At 43.8% G+C, this 22,325-nt stretch overlaps 1 protein-coding gene across 15 annotated transcripts in view; it reads right to left on the reverse strand.

The window, feature by feature from the left end:
• The window catches only part of SLC20A2 (solute carrier family 20 member 2), a 95,590-nt gene that overhangs the window by 7,539 nt on the left and 65,726 nt on the right, over positions 1–22,325 (reverse strand). For 9 of the 15 annotated variants that reach the window (XM_036300197.1, XM_036300202.1, XM_036300195.1 and 6 more), the window contains 6 exons: positions 13,727–13,843; positions 11,677–11,772; positions 11,381–11,605; positions 9,758–10,349; positions 3,267–3,452; positions 2,106–2,190 (listed from right to left, as the gene is read on the reverse strand). In XM_036300197.1, coding sequence (XP_036156090.1) covers positions 2,106–2,190; positions 3,267–3,452; positions 9,758–10,349; positions 11,381–11,605; positions 11,677–11,772; positions 13,727–13,843 — 1,301 coding nt within the window. The remainder of the gene's footprint in view (positions 1–2,105; positions 2,191–3,266; positions 3,453–9,757; positions 10,350–11,380; positions 11,606–11,676; positions 11,773–13,726; positions 13,844–22,325) is intronic. The other 6 variants (XM_036300206.1, XM_036300205.1, XM_036300204.1 and 3 more) reach the window with 6 other exon arrangements.

Raw genomic sequence — 22,325 nt, forward strand, 5'->3', positions numbered from 1 at the left:
CAAACCTTCCTTCCTTGGGAAGGAATATATTTAGTAACATCATTTCCTCCAGGCTCCCACACAGCAGGGAGCTGGCGTTGAGGTGGAGTAAGGGGAAGATGATCCCTTTCCATTCCAAATAGTATTGTTTGACATATTTCAGTGAACATATGCTCTTTTGTAATTTTTAAATAACTGAAATTAGAAAAATAACAATGCTAGGAGAATGGAGGGGAGGGGGGGGGGGGTCACCCACCACCTTCCTTTTCCCGCCTTCCTCCTCTGGACTTGAGAGGTGAGGGCAGTGTACTGAATGAAGGGCAGGCTCTGGGCCACACTGCCCAGGCTGGACCTCAAGGGCCACTCGCTGGTTGTGTCACCCTACTGGACAAGTGAGTCAGTGTCCTCACTGGTAAAACGGGGTAACATTGGCACTACCCTCAATGTTTGCAGGAAGATTAAACAAGTTAATTATTCACGGTGCACTTAAAACAGTGTCCAGCAGAGAGCGCTTGCCCCACACACCTTAGTCATGGTTGGTTACCGTGATTCTGATTATTATGAGTACGCTTAGGAGGTCCGGAGCATGAGGTGAAGTTCTGAATGGTTTTATCACATTAAATATATGATCTTAAGAAAGTGACTTAACTCTGGAAACCTCAGTGTTCTTATCTGTAAACTAGAGGCCCGGTACATGAATTCATGCACGGGTGGGGTCCGGTGTGGGGGTGGAGGGGATGCGGGTGGGGGGGCCGATCGGAGGTGGGGCTGGCTGGGGGGAGGGGCTATGGATGGTTGGCTGGCCAGCCCTGCCCCGCTGGTCGAGGGGACAATTTGCATATTAGCCTTTTATTATATAGGATTGGGAACACCAGTGCCAATTTCAAAGTATTGCTGTGGGGATTAAATGACATACTTTGCACATAGTATAGAGCAGTAAACACAGTGCCTGACACTCCATATATGCACAGTAAGTGGAAATAACTTTTACCATGAAAATGTGTGGAACTTGAAGTTATTTTGTAGCAAAAGAAGGAACAAGAAAACAAACAACCCTCTCCCCTAAGGCTGACCTTCCATGGGGTAGAGCTAGCTTTATCAGCTGGCCCACTCAGAAGACTCCCAGAAAAGCTGCCTGGCCTGTTACAGTTAAATCACTCAGTCATTTGCATTTGTTTATAAACACACTGGCTTGTGTATAAATGTAGAAGGCCAGGGTCATTTGCTGGTGCCTAGAACAGTACCTCACACACAGCAGGTATGAATGAGTTTTTCTTGAATGATGCAAGCAAATGAACCTAGGAAAAATCTGGAGGGACTCTGCTTTGTTGAAGTTAGGGAATACTTCTGTCAAGAGGAGTCCCACTGAAGATGTTTTGGGAATTTTGCAGACCTGTGTTATCAGACCTGGGTTCTAGTCCTGGCTGCACGCGGAGTGACCTCGAATGACTCCCCGAAACTCATGGAGCCCGTCTCCTCTTCATCAGTCTTTAAGGTTCCTTACAGCTCCAACATTCCAGCCCTAAAGCAAGGAATTCCTTCTTGCACAGGCCTGAGTTTTACAGCATTGGCTGTGAGCAACAGTAAGTATCACCCCTCCTCTGGAATTTACTCTAAGGCAATACAGTCACTTTGACCATCAGATAAGGAAAAAGAACTGAAACAACTGTGTCTTACAATTCCATCGAGATGATTTCTGCTTATCTCTAGTTCCACTGTCCACTCCCAGTCCCCTGCAATGGGTGGGCACTGAGTGGCATGCCCCCATTTGAGCCTAGGAGATGGTTAGCGCACACATGACTTCAATGCAAAATCACTGTGGAAACAATGAGAGAGACAGGACACATGGAAAGTGTGAAGCACACGCTGAGGAGGGAAGGCTCTCGCCAGGCATGCGTTGGAAAAGCAAAGTGCACAGCCGGAGGTGTCACACTGCAGAGCGGGAAGGTGGAGAGGGACAGTCTGAGAAAAGCAATCGCCCCACACCCAACAATGCACACCCCGCAAACCCACAGATGACTTTTCACAAACGACAATATACACAGCGCAACCAGCTTTTCTCCGATTCACTGGACGATGGACCGATCCCAGCAGCCCGAAGAAAGGAGGTGCAGGCGGGGGCCTACCTTACAGTGAGTGGTGCTGACAGGAAGCCCCACGTTGGAGGCGATCACCACCGTGAACGCGGAGGCCAGTTCAATGGTGAAGCCGCTGTGGGAGGGAGACAGGACACGCATCACAGGCGCCCTTTGTATGGGCCTCACAGACACCCGCGGGGCGCCAAAGTCTCACCAGGACATTCTTTGAATTGACTGCTGATTCCTGACTGGGCCAGATGACATCAATAGAACTAGAAACTGCTGCATAATGGCAACGATTCACACTAAGGCTCTGCTTACATTGTTTACAGCCCCGAATAGCCTTGTTTTTCTGCTAGGTTTTCAAAACCCACACACTGTAGTAACTGGGTCAGAAATTCCTGCTGTGTAAAAATGGTCCCTTACTCATTTCTAAAGTGGCGTATGGAAAACTGTGCTCGTATTTAAAAAATGTGTACTTATTACAAAAAAAGTATATTTTTTCTCAGATGATTAATTTTTCTTGAAGTCAATTTTATAGAAGAATCATTAAAATTCATCTCAAGAAGGAAAAGATTTCTTACAATAGGTAGTTCCAAGTTTTAGTTGTATCCTTCTAAAGTTCCCTAATCTAGTAAAGATGAGTGAAAAGGACAACGGGACTACAGAGAAAACCACGAATCTCAGACCCCACCTCTAGGGCAGAGTTGTGAGGGGAAGGAAGGAAGCGCAAAGTAACCTGAGGGTGGCAGGTGAGGGCTGCTTTGTCCACTAGGTGGAGCTGGTGTGGCGGAGACTTTTGGGGAAAGGCAGGCCCTGGGCCCTGGGTGTGGTTTGCATCCCAGGCCTCCCCACTTGCTCTCCAGCGCTCATGCTGGGTGAGACCACCAGCGGGAGAAAATGGGGGCTCCTGGGAGGGTTCTGTTTCTCTTCCCTCCTGCTCTGCTTCAGCCTCTCCTTCCTTCTGTCTTCCCACCCTCTCGTTTTCTCTTCCTCATCTCAGTGCCACAGGCGGATGGGGGCCCAAGAGTGCATGAGGGAGGCCATGCAAAGGGGGGGTTTGCTTACCCTCTGTCCCCTGCTCACTTCGACCCCCAGCAGACTGGCTGAGCTGAGGGGTTTAGGGCATAAAAGCAGCACAAGAGGATGTCAACTCTGCTTGGGCCTCAAAGGACCAGCCCTGCGGATCCGGCCTGCACCCGGGCTTACCTGGATGGCGTGATTGGAGTGAGGTCTTTCCCCATGGTCTGGATCACTCTTCTTCCCCAAACCCAGAGCCCCGTACAAATTCCAATTCCTCCGTAAAGCAGCAGCCAGATGGGAGTAGGTGCTTCCTGCAGGACTCCACCTTGTTCATAAATCAGCCACAAAGCTACCAGAGGACCGATGGCATTACTGGGAGAGAGAAAAAACTAGATGAATTATACAAACACGGTACGGACAAATGACACTGTACACAACATGCAGGGACTTCTCAGTCTTGGGGTGGCCTGCTTACTGTACTTATGGCTTGCCAATGTATAATCCAGTGGTGATCAAAGTGATTTATCTAATTTTTTTTGTTGTGGTAAAAAATTAACAGAAAATTTGCCATTTTAGCAATTTTTAAGTGTACAGTTCAGTAGTGTCAAATATATTCACATTGTTGTGAAACATCTTCTGAACTTTTGCATCCTGCAACCTAAAACTGTATAGTCATTTAAACAATAATAATTATTTTGCCCTTTGCTCCCAGTCCCTGGTAACCACCATTTTACTTTCTGTTTCTATGCATTTGACGACTCTAGGTACCTGTGTAAGTGGAATTATACAGTATCTGTCTTTTGAGACTGACTGATTTCATGTAGCATGATGTCCTTAAGATTCATCCACACTGTAGCGTGAGTTACAATGCCCTTCCTTTTTAAGGCTGAATATTGCACTGTATGCATATACCACATCTTCGTTATCCACTCAGCCACTGATGGACGTCTGTGTTGCTTCCACCTCTTGGCTGTTGTGAATAATGTTGCAATGAACATGGGTGTACAAATATCTCTTTGAGACCCTGCTCTCATTTCTTTTGATTAAATCACCAGAGCAGGATGGCTAGATCATAAGGTAGTTCTATTTTTAATGTTTTCAGGAACCTCCAGACTGTTTTCCATAGCGGTTGCGCCATTTTACGTTCCACTAACTGCACCAGAGTCCCAGTTTCTCCACATCCTTGCCAACACTTGTTATTTTCTTGTGTGTTTTTTATAGTAGCCATCTTAATGGGCATGTGATTTATTAATTTTTTACATGTACTAAAAAATCACAAGAAGTGGACACAAAAATCAAGTTCTTTTTCCCTTTCTTTTCATTTTCACTGCCAGCTCTGTCACTAAGATGAGCCACCAGTTTTGAGTCCCACACTGTGGGGTCTCACACATATGGCTAATCACTAGTTCTCACATCCATCCTGCAAACTAGGTATTGTCACTCCCGTTTTACTGATGACGAAACCGGCACTAAAGCCAGGTCACCAGCAGGAGGCCGACTGGGACATGAGCTCGGGACCCACGCAGGTGCTTCGTCCTCTCCCCTAAACCTGCTATCATCACTCCGGCCCTTGGCAGCCACACACTGACTTTCTGGAGAGATGCTACAGCTTCTTTTTTTAAAAAAAACTTGTAACTTAGACCTCATTCCTTTAGAGCAATTTAAGGTTAACAAAACTGAAGGGAAGGTGCAGAGATTTCCCACATAAACTCTGTCCTCCCTCATTATCAACATCCCCAAGACGGGAAGACTCGACATCTTGACAATAGTGAGTCTTCCTATCCTTGAACATGAAAAAAATCTCTCCTTTTATTTAATTCTTATTTGATTTCATTAATCAGTTTTGTGGTTTTTCCACATATAGATCTTTACATATTTTATTAGATTTATGTCTAAGTGTTTCATTTTTAGGGTTGCTAATATAAATAATATTGTGTTTTATTTTTTATTTATTCTTTTAAGGACACAAAGTTTTCTTTAAATATTTTTGGGGGGAGGGGATACCACACTTCTACTCAATTAAGAGAAACATTTTTATCAACACCGAGGTCCTTTTTTTTTTCTAATTCCTTTTTTCTTTTATTTTAAATTCTTTATTGTTTAAAGTATTACATAAGTCTCCTTTTTCCGAGGTCCGTTTTTACACTTATTATACCATGAATTCGGAGGGGATGGGTTCAGCAGTTCAGGCTCCTTTCCATTCTCACAAAGTAAGCTTCTCTGGGCCTGGGCAGAGCAGGCTGGTGATTCAGTTGAATCCAGGTGCCTTTCTCTTTGGATTTCTTCTTTATCTGATCATCTTCCTTCATACGTTTCAGGAAGCTATCTCGGTTCCTAGAGCGCTTAATATGCTCAAAACGCACATTAATTCTCTTGGCAAGAAACTTGCCCTTAACGTGTTTACACAATGCCCACCACATGCTGGGTGACACTGTAGACTCCTCCGGTTTTGCTGTGCTTGCCTTTTTGAGCAGTGCCCATTCCCTTGATGTCTACAATATCACCCTTCTTGTAGATTCGTACCTATATGCTTGGCCAAAGGAACAACTCCACGTTTTCTAAAAGGCCTAGAGAACATATAGCGGGTGCCTCTCCTCTTTCCTTTGTGTTAGTCATTTTGGTGAATTACTGGAAGATAGCAATTCTGGCCAAAAAAAAAAGCAGTACTGTGTTTTAAATTTCAAATTCCACCTGTTGGTATATGTGAAAATGATTGATTTTTGTATATTAACTTCATAACCTGCAACCTTGCTATAGTTGCTTATTAGTTGAAGTTTTTATTAATTCAGATTTTCTACATAGACAATCATGTCATCTGTGAACAAAGACAGTTTTATTTCTTCCCTCCCTATCAGTATACCCTTTATTCCCTTTTCCTGTCCTATAACATTAGCTAGAATTTCAGTATAATGTTGAAAAGCAGTGATGAAAGGAGACATCCTTGCCTTGTTCCTGATCATAGTGGGAAAGCTGAGTTTCTCATCATTAAATATGAGACTAGTTGGAGGTTTTTTTGGATACTCTTTGGATCAAGTTGAGGAAGTTGCCCTCGAGTCTTAGTTTACTGAATGTGTTTTTGTTTTTACATTAAAAATAGGTGGTAGATTTTGTTAAATGCTTTTTCTGGATCTATTCATATGACCATGTGATTTTTCTTTTTTAAAATTTGATGGATTACATTAATTGAAATTTTAATGTTGAATCAGCCTTGAAAACCTGAAGTGAATTTCACTTGGTCATGGTATATAATTATTTTTATACATTGTTGGATTCAATATCCTAATACTTTGTTGAGGATTTTTACATCTATGTGCATGAGAGATATTGGTCTGTAGTTTTCTTTTCTTGTACTGTCTTTGTCTGGTTTTGGTAACAGGGAAGTGTTGGCCTCATACAGTGAGTTAGGAAGTATTTCTTCTGCTTCTATTGTCTGAACAAGATTGTAGGAAATTGGTATAATCTTTCTTAAATGTTGGCAGAACTCACCAGTGAATCCATCTGGGCCCGGTGCTTTCTGTTTTCGAAGATTAATCATTGATTTGATTTTTTAATAGGTATAGGTCTATTTCCTGTAAGTTTTGGCAGTCCTGTAAGTTTTCATTCAAGGAATTGGTTCAATTTCATCTAAGTCATCAAATTTGTGGGCATGGAGTTGTTGATAGTACTGCTTTATCTTTTTAATATCCATAGGATCTGTAATGATGTCTCTTCTTTCATTTCTGATATTAGTAACTTGTGTTCTCTTTTTCTTTTTTCCTCATTTAGCCTGGCTAAAGCTTATCAACTTTATTGATCTTTTCAAAAAAATAGGTTTTCATTTCACTGATTTTCTGATTTAAATTTCATTGACTTCTGTTCTAATTCTTATTATTTTTCTCCTTCTTACTTTGGATTTGACTTGCTCTTTTTTTTTTCAAGTTTACTAGGATGAATATTTAGATTATATTAGGAAAGAACAAAAAAACATCAATATTTATTCAATGCTATCCATTTCCCTCTAAGCACTGTTTCACCGTATCCCACAAATATTGATGGGTTTTTTTTTTTTCATTTAAAGTATTTAAAAATTTCTTTTGATGTTTTTTCTTTGAGCCATGCGTTATTTACAAGTGTTTTATATAATCTTTACTATTTGGGGATTTTCCAGTTATCTTTCTGTTATTGACTTCTAGCTTAATTTCATTGTGGTCTGAGAGCAGACATTTATCAGTTCTATTCTTTTAAATGTATCAAGGTTTTTTTATGGTCCAGAATGTGGCCTATTTTGCTGAATGCTTCATGTGAGCTTGAGAAGAAGGTGAATTCACCTGTCAAAGTCTACAGATATAAATGATACAGAGTTGACTAATGGTATTATTGAGTTTAACTATGTCCTTACTGATTTTCTGCCTCCTGAATCTGTCCATGTCTGCTCTGTCTGAACTTAATATAGTTAGCTACTTATGCTTTCTTAGTGCTAGCATGGTATATTTTCCTCCTTTAATTTACTTTTATCCTGAATGTGTCTTTATATTTAAAGTGGGTTTTCTTATAAACAAAATATAGTTGGGTTTTGTTTTTTGACCCAGTCTGATAATCTGTGTCTTTTACCTGGTACATGTAGACGACTGGCGTTCAAAGTGATTTTTACATAGTCGGATTAATATCTATCATATCTCTTACTCTTTTCTATTTGTTACCCTTGTTTTTTGTTCCATTTTGTCTTAAGTGAGCATTTAATATGATTCTATTTTCTCTCCTTTGCTAGTGTACTGGTTATACTTCTTTTTTCAACTGTTTCTACCACTAGGTTGGTCCACCTGGAGTCTTTAAGTCTCAGCCTTGTCTCCACTGAGCCTCTAGGGTTCATCTTAGAGTTCAGCTTTTCCCACCGAGCACTGGTTCCCACAGCAGCTTCCACTCGTGACTCCGTGTATTTGACTGTATCTGCAATCCTGGGGGCAGTGGTTTGCCCTGTGTCCTCTTCTCTCTTCCAGATCCAAAAAGAGTTGTTGATTTTGTAGTCTGTTCAGTTTTTCTTCCTTTGGCCCTGAAATACTGTTTTGGGGTGGTTTTTTACTTTCCCATTTGTATGTATTTCTTATCTCCATAACTGGAGTTTAAACTGCTGAAGGACAGGGACCCAATTCATAACACTTCACCAGTACCAGGTCTCCAATAACAATTCTTGATAAGGAGGAGGAAGTGGGTGAGGTCCGGGGAGGGGCAGTCAACAAATTAAGACAAGACAGAACATGGTGCCTCGATTAAAATAACATGGCAGCACCTGTATGATACTGCAGCACACAAGATGGCCAGGCCTCGTGTCTGGTGGAACTTTTTAAAAAAAGAACAGAAATGCCGTTGTACACGGATAGGCAGTGCATAGAAACCCATGGCTGTAAAGCGGAGAGTCATGTAACAACTGGGCAATAAAAAATGCAACAGCCCTAGCAGGTTTAGCTCAGTGGATAGAGCACCAGCCTGTGAACTGAAGGGTCCTGGGTTTGATTCTGGTCAAGGTCATGTACCTCAGTTGCAGGCTCGATCCCTGTCCCCGGTTGGGCACACAGGAGGCAATCAATCAATGTGTCTCTCTCACAACACTGATGTTTCTCTCTCTCTCTGACTCTCCCTTCCACTCTCTCTAAAAAAATTAAAAAAGAGTCAATGGGAAAATACCCTTGGGTGAGGATTAACAACAACGAAAAGTAACATTAGGCCCTGGCCAGGTGACTCGGTTGGTTGGAGCGTCGTCCTGTGCACTGAAAAGTTGTGGATTTGATTCCTGGTTAGGGCACATACCCAGGTTGTGGGTTCAATCCCCGGTCTGATCATGTACGGGAGGCAACCAGTCGGTGTTTCTCTCTCACATCAATGTTTCTCTCTCCTCCCTTCTTCCCTCTCTAAAATCAATAAGCATATCCTCAGGTGAGGATTAAATTTTTAAAAAGAAGCAAGAATAGGATGTTTTCCTGATTTGGATAGAAACATTAGCCCTGCATAATAGTTAAAATAACAGTAATAGTGACAATGCATAGACACTGGTTACGGGAGGAGCACTGTCCTAAGCACATTATATAAAGCATCTCCTGAAAACCCCATGAGAGTTGGTACTTGTTTTAGCTCCATTTTACAGGTTGGGATACTGAGGCTTTGGGAAAATCAAGTGACTTGTCACTAGCTATCTAGCTAGAAAAAGAGAAGTAGAGTCTCTCTACATACTCTTCCATACCTCCTACATATTCTGGGACTCCATGATCTGATAACCTTACAGCCTACACTCTCCCTCTTTGCTCCTCCTGCTCTTCCTAGAAGACACCGGGCATAGTCCTAGCTCAGGCCTTCGCACCTGCTGTTCCTCTTCCTGAACTGCTCTTCCTGCAGATGCTCACGTGGCTGGGTCCCTTCACCCTTTCAGATCTCACTTAGTGAGCTCGTACCTGAGCAGTCTACCCAGCACTGCAATCCCCAGCAGCTCCAGTCTCCTTTCCAGTTTACTTTTCCCTTTAACATCACTGTCTGGCCTATTACATTACAAGTGCTACTTCATTTACCTGTTTACTGTGTGTGCCCACCCCCACCAGGAATGGCAGGGATTTTTGTTCCCTGTTTGCTGCTGTATCCTGGCTCCCAGAACAGTGCCTGGCACACACAGCCCCTCAATACATACTTGGTGAATGAACGACTATCCTTACCTCACATCATTGCCACCATGTGCAAAGGATCCAAAGCAGGCAGTAAGGACCTGCAGAAAGTGGAACAGGAGGTGGACCTCGGATGTGTCTTTCTCATCTTTTTCTTCTTCCACAGGGTCCTCCCGAGGCCGGGCAGGATCTGCCAGCTCAGACGCCAGCTTCATCTCCACACCTCCCTCCTCTGCCTCTATCTCAGCCTCGGCTACCGCATTGCAGTAGCTGGAGTAGCTGTCGTAGCGAAGTCTCTTTTTAGAATAGGACACGGTGTCACCCACCAGCTTCTCACTGTCCTCGGGGGCAGGCAACGGGTCAGCAGCTCTGAAGGTCGAGTGCACTGGCATCCCACAGATGGCCGCCGTGTAGCAAGTGTAGCTGTTGTTCCGCCGCAGGAACCTGTAGTTGTTCTCCTGGGTGGGCTTCTCGTCGGAGCCCCTGTCTGTGTGGATTCTGTGCAGCAAGTCTTTGTAGAGCCCCGAGTCTTTGTGGACCGTGTGGTACACGTGGCCGTCGCTCCTCGTGTGGCCGTCGAAGCCGAATGTGCCATTGGAGATGGGCGATTTTGTGGAGCCGTGAGTCATGGAAAGTGCCCTTCCTGAAAAGCGTTAGACAGAAGCCTTATTTTCTAGCCTTATGGACAGAAATCATGTCTGGGAGGAAATACTCCCCACTGTTTCATGATGCTAATCTCTGGAAGGTTGGATTATGGATGATGTAAATTTTTCCCCACATGCCTTATTTTCTAAATGGACTATAAAGGACATGTAATATGGTTAAAATAAAAAAGGAAACTAGTGAACATACGACAAAAAAGTAAAGCTAATAATAAGGCATTTTTAAAATGACACTATTTTTCTCTTAAAAAGAGTCTTCCAGAAATTACTGCAGCATTCCTTCCTGTTTCTAGTAACTGGTAAAGGGAGAATCCCTGTAAGGAACTTACTTTAGAAAACTTCATACATACGGGGCAAAGCCCAGCTTCCTGTGGGCGGACATTCTAGGTGCACGTGAAAAGGCCAACGTGACTGTCGAAGGCAGTATCTGTCAGATCTGTGGTCAACATGAATTTGCTTCCTCTGGGGCCAAGTCTGAGGCCACACCTAGGGGAGTGGGTGCCAGGCCCCACCTGGAGGGAGGTAGGAAGCTGCCCTGACCGGCTGGGAGGAGGCTGGTGCTTGCCCACCATCGTCTACAAACTTTACGGACAAAAGGACACGCCAGGACAGGCTTGATGTTTTCTAAGGTTTCTGTGATTCTACGATGGCCCTGGCTCCAACTCTGGCTTTCTCTCTGCGCCTTTACGAGGGAGGCACCCTGACGAAGTTGGATGAGCCAGACTCTGGCAGTGAGGCAGCTGCACCACCAAACACGCACAGGTAGCTGAGCGTGCCCTGGCACCTGATGGGCTGCAAGTAGTTCCTGGAAGGAAAGCACAGGACGAGAGGAATTCTGCTTGCTGACAGAAGGCCGGTCTCCTGAGGCCTCTTGAGTCTCTGGGTTTTCTCAAAACATAAAACGGGGACACTTCTGTGCCCTGAAACCTAGCGACGCACATGCAGGCCCACTGCTTACCCCGAGGAATGGCTCGCCGCCACCATGCGAACCCGAGCCCTCTTCTGGTCTTACCATAAGCCACCCGGGGGTGGTTGACCACGGATGTGCCTTCTGGGGCCACAGACGTCTCCCCAGCCGACCCCGTGAGAGGGATGGTGCTGTCGTCATTGGCCTTGGCGCCAGGGAGCTCTTTAAATACGGGGGATTCCGCTTCCTGAATTTTACTGAGGCTTTCATCAGAGACCCGCGATAAAGCACCTTCTTTTCGTAATTTGCCTAAAGAAAGTACAGTCATAGCTGAAAATTTTATAAGAATTCTTGTTATTAAAAAATATAAAAAAATGAAACCTTTATACCTCAATACTTACTTTGGAAATGAAACAAAAACGTAACAGCTAGACAGAGAAAATGAAGTGGAGAGTTCAATCGATTGTCTGGAAAACTTAGGCCAGAAAATTCAGCTACTGAGGAAAAGATGGGGGTGTAGGGCCTGAATTATCTCATCAAAAACCAGCAAAACAGAGAGGGTCATGTCTGATTCCCAGGGTCCCTGTACAGGATAGCATTCTGCAATTCTATAACCATCTAGGGCTCACCTTCTATTTTCTTAAACTAACCTCAGAATCACTGAAATGTTTATCCTTTTTGTCTTCACTGATATTGTTATAGTCTGTTTGGTTTTCTTCTGTTCAATAAATTATTGGTTTCAGAATTCTTCAGGTCACTAAATCTTAAGAAACAAGTAAATCATTTTTCTAAAAAAAACCCCCCAAAACCCACCACCACCAACAGAAAGATCCTACTTTGAAAAATCATTTATTTTCTAAAGAAATAGTAGATTTTTAAAAATCTATTTTATAGCTCACTAGCACTCTTCTGAATCAAATCTGTTCTGTGGTGCTACTGAAGTAATGATTTTGCAAAATTCCCTGAACAAATGTTTAAGCTCAGCAATGAAATGGAAATGTTCTCGGTTTCTCTGCTAAAGACACTCACACGTAGTCTCTCTCCCTATCATCTCTCTATCTCTGTATCTACCTAGTCAGACAGATAGATTTTTTTAAACTAAATTTCTCTTACGTACTACAGGGGACAAGAAATGTACATATAGATCTATTGGCCTCAAACTGCTTATAATCTAAATGAGAGAATATTTGCATATCTATATATATATATAAGCCTAAGTGACCTTTACGACCAGTCCGAATGACTGGTCGCTATGACGACGCACTGATCACCAAGGGACAGATGCTCAATGTAGGAGCTGCCCCCTGGTGGTCAGTGCACTCCCACAGCCAACTTCCCACACTCCCTCCCCTCCACCCCCCGGCCAGCTGGCCCTGATCGCTGTCCAGGCCAAGGGACCCTACCCATTCACGAATTCGTGCACCAGGCCTCCAGTTTATAATAATTAAAACAAAAATTATTAACATGGGAAAACAACTCCGGCAGCTTTCTAAGCCATATTCTTCTTTCTTTAAAAACTGTTTTACTGAGGTAGAACTTACATACAGTAGAATTCATACATTTTGAATGTTCAGGTAGATGACCCATGACAACATAGGAGTATACCCTATAACCACTCCCCGCATTAAGACAGTACATTTTCACGTCCCTGCAAAGCTCCCTCCTGCCCCTTTACAGTCCATCTCCTGCAGCCCCACACTGGCCTCAGCAACCAATAATTTTTATAGATTAAATTTCCCTGGAATCATACAGTATGGACTCTTCTGTATCTGGCTTCTTTTGCTCAGGGAAAGGTCTGTGAAGTGTGTCCTATTGTGCCCACGGTGGTAGGCAGTTCATTCCTGTATTACTCAGCAGTCTTTTAATGTATGAATAGACCACAATTTGGTTATTTATTAACCTGTTAATGAGCATTTGGGTTATTTCCAGTTTGGGGCAATTACAACCAAATGATTTGTGTACAAGTATTTTCCTGAACACGCATTTTCATTGCTCTTGGACAAACACCCAGAAGTGGGATTACTGGGTCATATGCTAAGTGTATACTTTACTTCATAGGAAACTGCTAAACTAATTTCCAAAGTGGCTGCACCACTTTACATTTCACCATAAATAAAGTTATTCCACTTCTTCACCAACACTTGATATTGCTAGTCTTTTTACTTGCGGTGTGAAGTGGTGCCTTAGTGTGGTATTAAGTTGCACTTCCCAGATGACTAATGTTCTTCATCAGGCTTCCTGGCATAGGTAACTTCCAGTGATCCACGGCAGCTAGGGCCTTGCTGTGTGAGCCAGGACCAGGAGACAAAGCCTGGGCATGTATCGCAGTGTGTGTTCTAGAGTTACCCATGCTTCCATTTCCCTCTGTTAGTACGGGTAACTGTGCATCACATCTGAAGTCTCGGGACTTGGGAGCACTTCTGTAAATCAGAAAAATAAAAGGGCGCTTACCTGCTATTTTCCTCCGCATCCATGGACACACAAAGAACCACACGAAAATGGCGAACAACAGCGCTACGCCAAAGGAGATGAGCGCTATCGCCCAGATGGGAAGGACCAGGCCGAGCACTGAGAACAGAAAAGACAGCAGTGGTCTCAGTGGCTACTTTCTGAAAGGTCAAGTCTCACAGCAACATACTTTCCATTCCCCTGAGCTAACACCAGTCGCCTGGATTTTGTGTCTTATAAAACCCACAGCCAAAAACACGTGCCATGCTTTTCAGGACAGAAAGCTGTGTGTTTAAGACACATTTCACCTTGTGAATATGTGGTTAAATTGGTCAGTAATCTAATTATTAAAATTTTACCAAATTGGTACCAGCAGCATATTAAGTTGGCAATAGAATCATTTACAGCTTATCTCAATATCTAAATTCCCAAGTGGACATGTATGTGGTTAAGAAAGGAGTCCGCCACCTCATGCCCTATCATCAGCCCCTCTGGGCGGGAGCGGCTGAGGTCTGGACGCTGCACAGAGCCGCTGCCTGCCTGCCTCTCTGGCTTCTCGTGGGTCAGCCTGCTTTAAATGGACATGTCACTCTGACTACATACATGAATCTCTTTAAAAATCAGCTTAGGAATACAAGTTTTCAAAGGATCTTGACCTTCAAATTTAACTCTTCTTTTCAGTATCAACTCATGGAATTACATTAGAAAAACTTTTCATTAGAAATGTGATAATGCACTAAGGTGCAATTACCTCAGCAAACAAAAGGGTAGGGTGCACATGGTTTAGGAACATCCTGTTTTCCTGGATGTTAAACATGTGCTTACATAGGGATACATGATAGGCATACAAGAATACCTACAATAGCATTACTTGTAATAGCAAGAATTTGTGAGACAACTAATATATGCATCCTTAGGGAAATGTGAAATAGTTATAGTCTTAAATCATAAAAATGAGTTGGATCTATATGTACTGATAAGGAAAGAGGCCCAGGGTCTAGTTAACTAAGAAAGGCTGGGTGGGTAGCAGTATGCACAGCATGATCCAATTTATGTTTAAAAAAGATAACAGCCCTAGCCGGCTTGGCTCAGTGGATAGAGCATCAGCCTGCGGACCGATGGGTCTCAGGTTTGATTCCAGCCAAAGGCACATGCCTGGGTTGCGGGCTCGATCCCCAGTAGGGGGTGTGCAGGAGGCAGCCGGTCAATGATTCTCTCTCATCATTGATGCTTCTATCTCTCTCTCCTTCTCCCTTCCTCTCTGAAAAACAATAAATTTTTTTTTTTAAAAGATAACAATCCCACATTTACTATCATATGTGTGAATGTATAGCAAAAGTTCTAGAAAACACAATGGCTACTACTGGAGAGAGATGCGAAATTGGAGGGGGCTTTTAATTCTTACTACATATACATTTGTACTGTTAAATTTGAAAATATATAATAAACATGCACTTTTGAAAATTGTTAAGAGTTTTTACAAAGTGTTAGAGAAGTGAACTACTCAAAATATTGCCCTTTGCTCGGCCAGCATGGCTCAGTGGTTGAGCATCGACCTATGAACCAGGAGGTCATGGTTCGATTCCCGGTCAAGGCACATGCCCGGGTTGGGGGCTCGATGCCCAGTGGAGGGTGTGCAGGAGGCAGCGGATCATGATTCTTCCTCATCACTGATGTTTCTATCTCTCTTTCCCTCTCCCTTCCTCTCTGAAATAAATAAAAATATATTTTAAAAATAAGTAAAATATTGTCCTTTGATTAAACGAATCTTTAATGATGCAAGCTTGTCACATATTTAATGATTTTATGCATAGAAACCAACTCAAAGTTATTCAATTAAGGTATTATTAAATGCTAGAGGCCCAGTGCATGAAATTCATGCACTTGGGGGGTGGGGAGTCCCTCAGCCTAGCCTGTGCCCTCTCGCAGTCCGGAAGACATCAGGGGATGTCCGACTGACAGCTTAGGCCCACTCCCAAGGCTCCTGCCACCACCACTGTGCTCGCCAGCTGTGAGCCCGTCTCAGGGCTTCTGGCTGAGCGGTGTTCCCCTTGTGGGAGCATACTGCCACCAGGGGGCAGCTCCTGAATTGAATTTCTGCCCCGTGGTGGTTAGTGTGCGTCATAGCTACCGGTCGTTCTGCCGTTCGATCGATTTGCATATATTAGCCTTTTATTATATAAGATATTTGGTAATTTTTAAGAGGTAGAATAGATAGTTAATACTATAATAGGAGTGAATTAGCATATATAAATGTGAAAAACAGAACACCAGAATCACCTACTTCATCTATAGCTAAGGGCACATTGGTGGGAATACAGACACTTAGGGGCTAGGCTGTTTCTCTTCCAAACTCCTGGGTACCTCAGAAAGTGGGGGACTGGTGTGGGGCTGCGTCCCTTCAGCTGGTGGCCAGCTCCAGCCCCGGCTCTGCCCCAGAATCCGAAACTTGGAGCTGCTTATAAAACCACTGGGGCTGACCTCACCAGGCCATGCTTGTGGGCCACGGCATCCTGGCTTCTGCTTTCTTTCTCCATGTCAGTGTCTAATACATGTGATAAAGGATCACTCCAAAGCTGTTTCCTGCCAAACTGAATGGTAACTGTTAATTACCCACATCAAACCGACCACCTAACATCAACACACATCACTCTTACAGCTTAAAAGTACTTGGTGTTTTGAAGAGGTTTCCCGTTTCCTTTGGCTCCTGGTTTAGTTGGTGGTAAAATTGTTAACTGTGCTACTTTTGACTTCATTGTGTTAACCTGACCTAAGAGAGGCAAGCCATGGATACTGTGGGGAGAGAGAAACAATTTGAGAGACATTTGTTCCATCCATGCCAAGCAGAGCCCACAACAAAAGCCGAGAAGGGCTGCTTTATGGGTCTTTTCCAAGCCCATCTCCACACTCCCTGCTGGGTTCAAGCGGGATTCCAAGGGTGTCAGGGCCAACATGCCCAAGGGTTTCCTGAGGTCAGTTATAAGCTTCTGATCCTTTTCTTAGACAACAAGCCACAATGTCACCTGCTCCTTGAACCTTCACTGTCAGAACCGCCTTTGCCATTGGTCTGGCCTGGGTCATGGCCAGAGGCTCTGAAGTCGCTCTCCCAGTCACAAGACACTGGATGGAGGGCAGGGGATAAACACGTACTAGAGGGAAGGGGGCAGGATTGAGTAAAACATCAAGGAGGGACAGAGTGAAGGGAAATAGGAGAAAGTCATTGATAGTGAGCAAGGTCAGGGGAACAGAAGGGGCATAATTTATTTTTATTTTTGTTAATCCTCACCTGAGGATATATTTTTTCCATTGCTTTCTAGAGAGAGTGGGAGGGAGGGGGAGAGACAGAAAGAGAAACATCAATGTGAGAGAAGCACATCCATTGGTTGCCTTCCACACCAGCACTAGAGATCGAGCCTGCAACCAAGGTATGTGCCCTTGACAGGAATCAAACCCGTGACAATTCAATTTGTGGGCTGATGTTCTATCCACTAAGCCAAACACTGTAGCCAGAAGGGGCAGAATTTAGATCTTACCAAATCATTTCCGCAAGTCAGTAACGTAACTGAGCATCAAAAGAACATGAGGATTTGTTTTAAAGCCTCCATATGAGAAATGCAAACTGACAGTTATCCTATATAATAAAGAGGTAATATGCAAATTAACTGTCACAACTTGCACAAGATGGCCATCTCCATGTGGTCACAAGGTGGCTGCCATAAGATGATCAGCGGGGGAGGGCAGTTGTGGGCGATCAGGCCAGAAGGGGAGGGCACTTGGAGCAACCAGGCCAGCAGGGGAGCAGTTAGGCACTGATCAGGATGGCAAGGGAGTGGTTAGGGGGTGATCAGGCTGGCAGGCAGAAGCAGTTAGGGGCAATCAGGCAGGCAAGCAGTTAGGAGCCAGCAGTCCCGGATTGTGAGAGGGATGTCTGACTGCCGGTAGTTGGACATCCCCCAAGGGGTCCCAGATTGAAGAAGGTGCAGGCTGGGCTGAGGGACCCCCCCCCCCCAGTGCATGAATTTTGTGCACTGGGCCTCTAGTCTATGCATATAAAAGCCTAATATGCAAATTGTCCCCTCTGGAGCTTGACCAGGAGAATGGGAGTTCAATCGCTCGCTATGACATGCGCTGACCACCAGGGGGCAGTGCGGAATGAAGGAAGGCCCAGGCCAGCAGCTGGAAGGCCCCAATCAGCCCTGATCACCGGCCAGGTCTAGGGACCCTACCCATGCACGAATTTCGTGCACCACGCCTCTAGTTTGTAAATAACTCTAAATTGTACTAAATACATCAAATCCAGTTTCATGGGTAAAACATAATTAAATACAAAACTTCGGCAGAAAAAAGCACTGGAATCAATGTGCATCCTAGGGAGAACTTTTTCTCCTGAAAAAGTTAAGGCTGAGTTATACATAACAAGATTTTTGACAGGCATACTTAGTATTGAATTGTCTTCCTCTGAGGATCTCAAAATGTTTTGCAATGATTACACCTTAGGAGGGCAGTAAAGCACGGCCTGCCCTTCACTCTGCGGACAGGCAAAGTAGGACACGGCTTGGATTGCTCCAGCTACCGCAGCCAAAAGCACTGCCAGGAACCAAGGCCGGGAGCCGGGAGCTCTGAGCCCGTCTTCAGCTCCAGCCACTCAGGGGCCTTTCATCTCCAGCCCTTTCCCTTCTCTGAACAGCGAAGCTATGATGAACAGTGATTTAGCTCCAACCTCAAGCATCATTACAGTCCTGTTCCAAATCCCCCAAAGATCAGAAGATTCAAGTGACTCAAGCAGTAAAGAGAGCGTTTCAGAAGCGGGCACAGTCTTCCAGAGTCGTTGCTTTGTTACACCTCTTGCTTTTCATCTATGACAGTCATTATTAGAAACTACAAAATGACTAAAACTGCTATACAACCAATAAGGCTTCAGTCCATATTGACGAGACCTACAGCCCTATGCATCAGCCTCTCCCTACAACTTCCCTCTTTTCCTCTCCCTCCTTTTAGTATAATTTTATAATATATGCTTACTATAAAAATGCCAGCAGTAAAAAACTGTATGGCGTACAAATGTAAAACTCCTCACCACACTCCCCTCTTGAACCCACTTCCCAGAGAAACTGTTAACTACCTGGTGTGTAGTTTTTCAAGCATCACCTACATACAAACCACACAGTGTTGGCCAGAAGTTTGTCCCCCACTTTTCCCCCAAATTAATAGATGTAGAGTCTTACTGTATATACTGGTCTGTATTTTTGTTTCTCACATAACAACACATTGTAGACATCTTTCCATAGTAACACACATACACACATTTACCTCACTTGCAGAATCACGTGTTACTAGTCCTCCCTTATCGGATAAACTAAGTTACTAGTTTTTATTTAGTTTGTTTTACATCAACTTGTTCAAAGCATTGGAGAGAATAAAAGGCATAAAAGATCCTGGAGCAACTTTCTTTAAGAAAATGAAGCATTCTTTTGAAATTAAAAATGCTATTTCCTCTTATAATTGGAAGTTTCTCTCCTTTTTCAAACCAGGATTCATTTAAAATAATTCTGAAAAGAAAGTGAATTCAAATCACTCTGCTTTGAATCCAGCCTTTGATGAAAACTGGAGGCTCTTCTCACCCAGGGCTTCCTGACCCGGGGTCAAGAGTCACTGTCGTGGAAACATCTGGTTTCTCTACAGCTCAAACCTTTGCAATGGTAGCATGGAATATGGAGATCCTCTGGGAACAAGCCAACAGGGGCCTGCAGGGGCACTGATGCTCTCATTTCCCAGGACAGGATCAGAAGAGCTACAACTGGAAGAGGACGAGATGAAGGAGGAGGGGGAGGAGGACGAAGATGGAGGGGAGGAGAAGCTGGAGGTATTGGAGGAAGAGAAAGAGGAAGAGGAGAAGGCAGAGAGGAGGGGGAGTGTCAGCCCTGTTTTAGGTACAGTCTGCTCTCAAGAAGCCAGAAACCAAGCCTGGATAAGTCTGAGAACTCATTTGCTGACACACAGAGTGAGCAAACGTTGCTAGTGAGAACTTTTGAGTAGTACTTCTCACATTAGAACTGTGATAAGGGAGCAGTGTTTGTGGTAGAAGATTTTGGTGAAGAATGACCAGAGCAGTGGTTCTCTATGTGTGCCATGTACAGGATCACCCAGATTCTGGTACAACACAGACTGTCAGGCTGTAGGGGGTCTGGGGCTGGGCCTGAGAACCTGCATTCTGACAGGTTACCTTGAGAAGCTGGTGCTGTGGGTCTGACTTAGAAGTTTTGCATACTGTATAACTGCCGGAGGCTTGGTTAGGAGAGCTGCCTGCACCACTCAGAGAGGCATGCAATGAATTTCACCATTCATTCTTTGGACGCCGAACAAAAACCAGGCCCCACACAACTGAAGACCTTCTCATTAAAAATAGACTTCAGGCGTGTATCCAACCCAAGTGAGCACTTTGTTTCCTAAAGTTATTTTTGCTTCTTGCAAATTATTTTTTAAAGGACAAAAAATGCAAAGGCAATTTTTTAAAGTGCTACCTTGGTCTTTGAAGTGTTAAGACTGACGTTTATTTGAGAAAAGTCATGTCAAATGCAAAGTAAAACAAATCAAACTAAGTCAAAGACATAAACAACTTCAACATAACTCACCAATGGGGGAACAGAGGAAATCAAAATAAAACACGGTAACCCAACATCCAGCCGATCCCACTGAATCCATCTCCACGCACAAAAATGCTGCTCATCAAAACCCCTTCAAGCTGACACTGGTAGGATTAGTGCTGTCGCTCATTTTTGTTGGAGAGCTTCGTTCTTTCCTTTCACCTCTGAGGCCCCTCTGAAGTGTTCTAGGGAAGAAAGGGGCCCCGAGGAACAACCCCCAGGGTGGCAGAAAGGCAGACACTACTCTGCAAGGAGCAGACTGACTGCGTCAGTGCTGAAGTGACTCTCAGCTCAGTCTCGTCACCACACATAACACCCTGGCTATTTATGGCACAGCTGGCCAGGCAGAAAGGCCCCACGTGCAGAAACAGTACATAATTCAAGTCTAGTCTGAAGGGCAAAAGTCAACTTTCAATGTTTAAATAAAAATAAGATTTAAACTCACCTACAGGAGATTTTAGAAACATTCCCCACAAACCACAATATTTGTAAAGTCCTTTTCTGACTTTAGTGGAGGAACAAAATGGTGGGTCCTTCAGTCATGACCCCCTTCTTCCTCCTCCTCTAGGCGATCCCCACCCCCCCCCCAAACTTTAAGGAAGAAGTATGTTACACCAATAAGTGTGGAAAAAACAGGAAGACAGGATGACTCAGGATATGTTGGCAACTGAAGGCTGAAAAGATAAGGCTACTTAAGATTGATGTAATAAACTAGGCCCTAACACATATTAAGAGTTATGATGTGCCAGGCACTGTACTCAATGTCCTGTCCGCATCATCTCATGAAAAACAGCATCCCTTTCATGGAGTCTTACAAATGTCCTTACTTTATGGTGACGTCAGGAAGGAGAGGAAATAGGATGCTCTTTTTTGTTTTTGTTTTTTTGTTAATCTTCACCTAAGGATATTTTTCCATTGCATTTCAGAGAGAATGGAAGGGAGGGAGAGAGAGAGAAGGCGAGGGAGAAGAGAGATCGATGTGAGAGAGACACATTGATCAACTGGTTGCCTCCCGCACTCATCCCTACCGGGGAGGGAACCTGCAGGTATGTGCCCTTGACTGGGAATTGACCCCATGACCCTCCGGTGCACAGGCCAACGCTCTAATCACTGCCCCACACTGGCCAAGATGGAAATATGTTCTTGACAGCATCCAACCAGAGAACTTAACATTAACTCTCCCACTGAGAATATTGTTTGTGCTTTCAATTGGATAATGATCTTCAAGATACTTGTACAGATTTTTAAAATATTCCTAATTAAAGAGGAAACCACCTTCTTCATAACTCCTCTTTATTAAATACACAAATTTCAAAATATACTGGAAGCCATTTTTTTCTTCAGAGAGGAAGGGAGAGGGAGAGAGAGATAGAAACATCCATGATGAGAGAGAATCATTGATCGGCTGCCTCTTGCATACACCCCAGCTGGGGATCAAGTCTGCAATTTCCTTGACTAGAATTGAACCCAGGACCCTTCAGTCTGCAGGCCGATGCTCTATCCACTAAGCCAAACCAGCTAGGGCTGGAAGCCATTTTTAAAGAGAGTGATGAGAAGGGAAAGAATGTATTAAGGCTGATGTACTTTGATTGTCCTTAATGGTGACACTGGGTACCAGGTACTATGCACTAGGTATCTTCCCCAGGCCAGTTACGAATGTCAGAAGTCGAGTGTTTGATTTTTTTAATTTAAATTTGACTTTTCTATACTTAGTCTAGGAATGTCATAATCAAGAGCCTCGGGACTAGACTGTCTGCTTCAAATTTTGGTTCTGCACCTCACTAGTTATGTGACCTTGAGTACCCAGTATAGCTGGGTCTCAGTTTCCCATCTGTACAGTGAAGCCAGCAAAGCAGTATTACCAATTTTCTAAAGGAGTTTGGATGACTAACAAGATGAATTTATGTAAAAGTAAGCTCAATATAAGTTAGCATTTATAGTATTTATTTCTCACAACC

The sequence above is a fragment of the Myotis myotis genome, unplaced genomic scaffold, assembly GCF_014108235.1.
Source record: "Myotis myotis isolate mMyoMyo1 unplaced genomic scaffold, mMyoMyo1.p scaffold_m19_p_3, whole genome shotgun sequence".
Taxonomy (NCBI): domain Eukaryota; kingdom Metazoa; phylum Chordata; class Mammalia; order Chiroptera; family Vespertilionidae; genus Myotis; species Myotis myotis.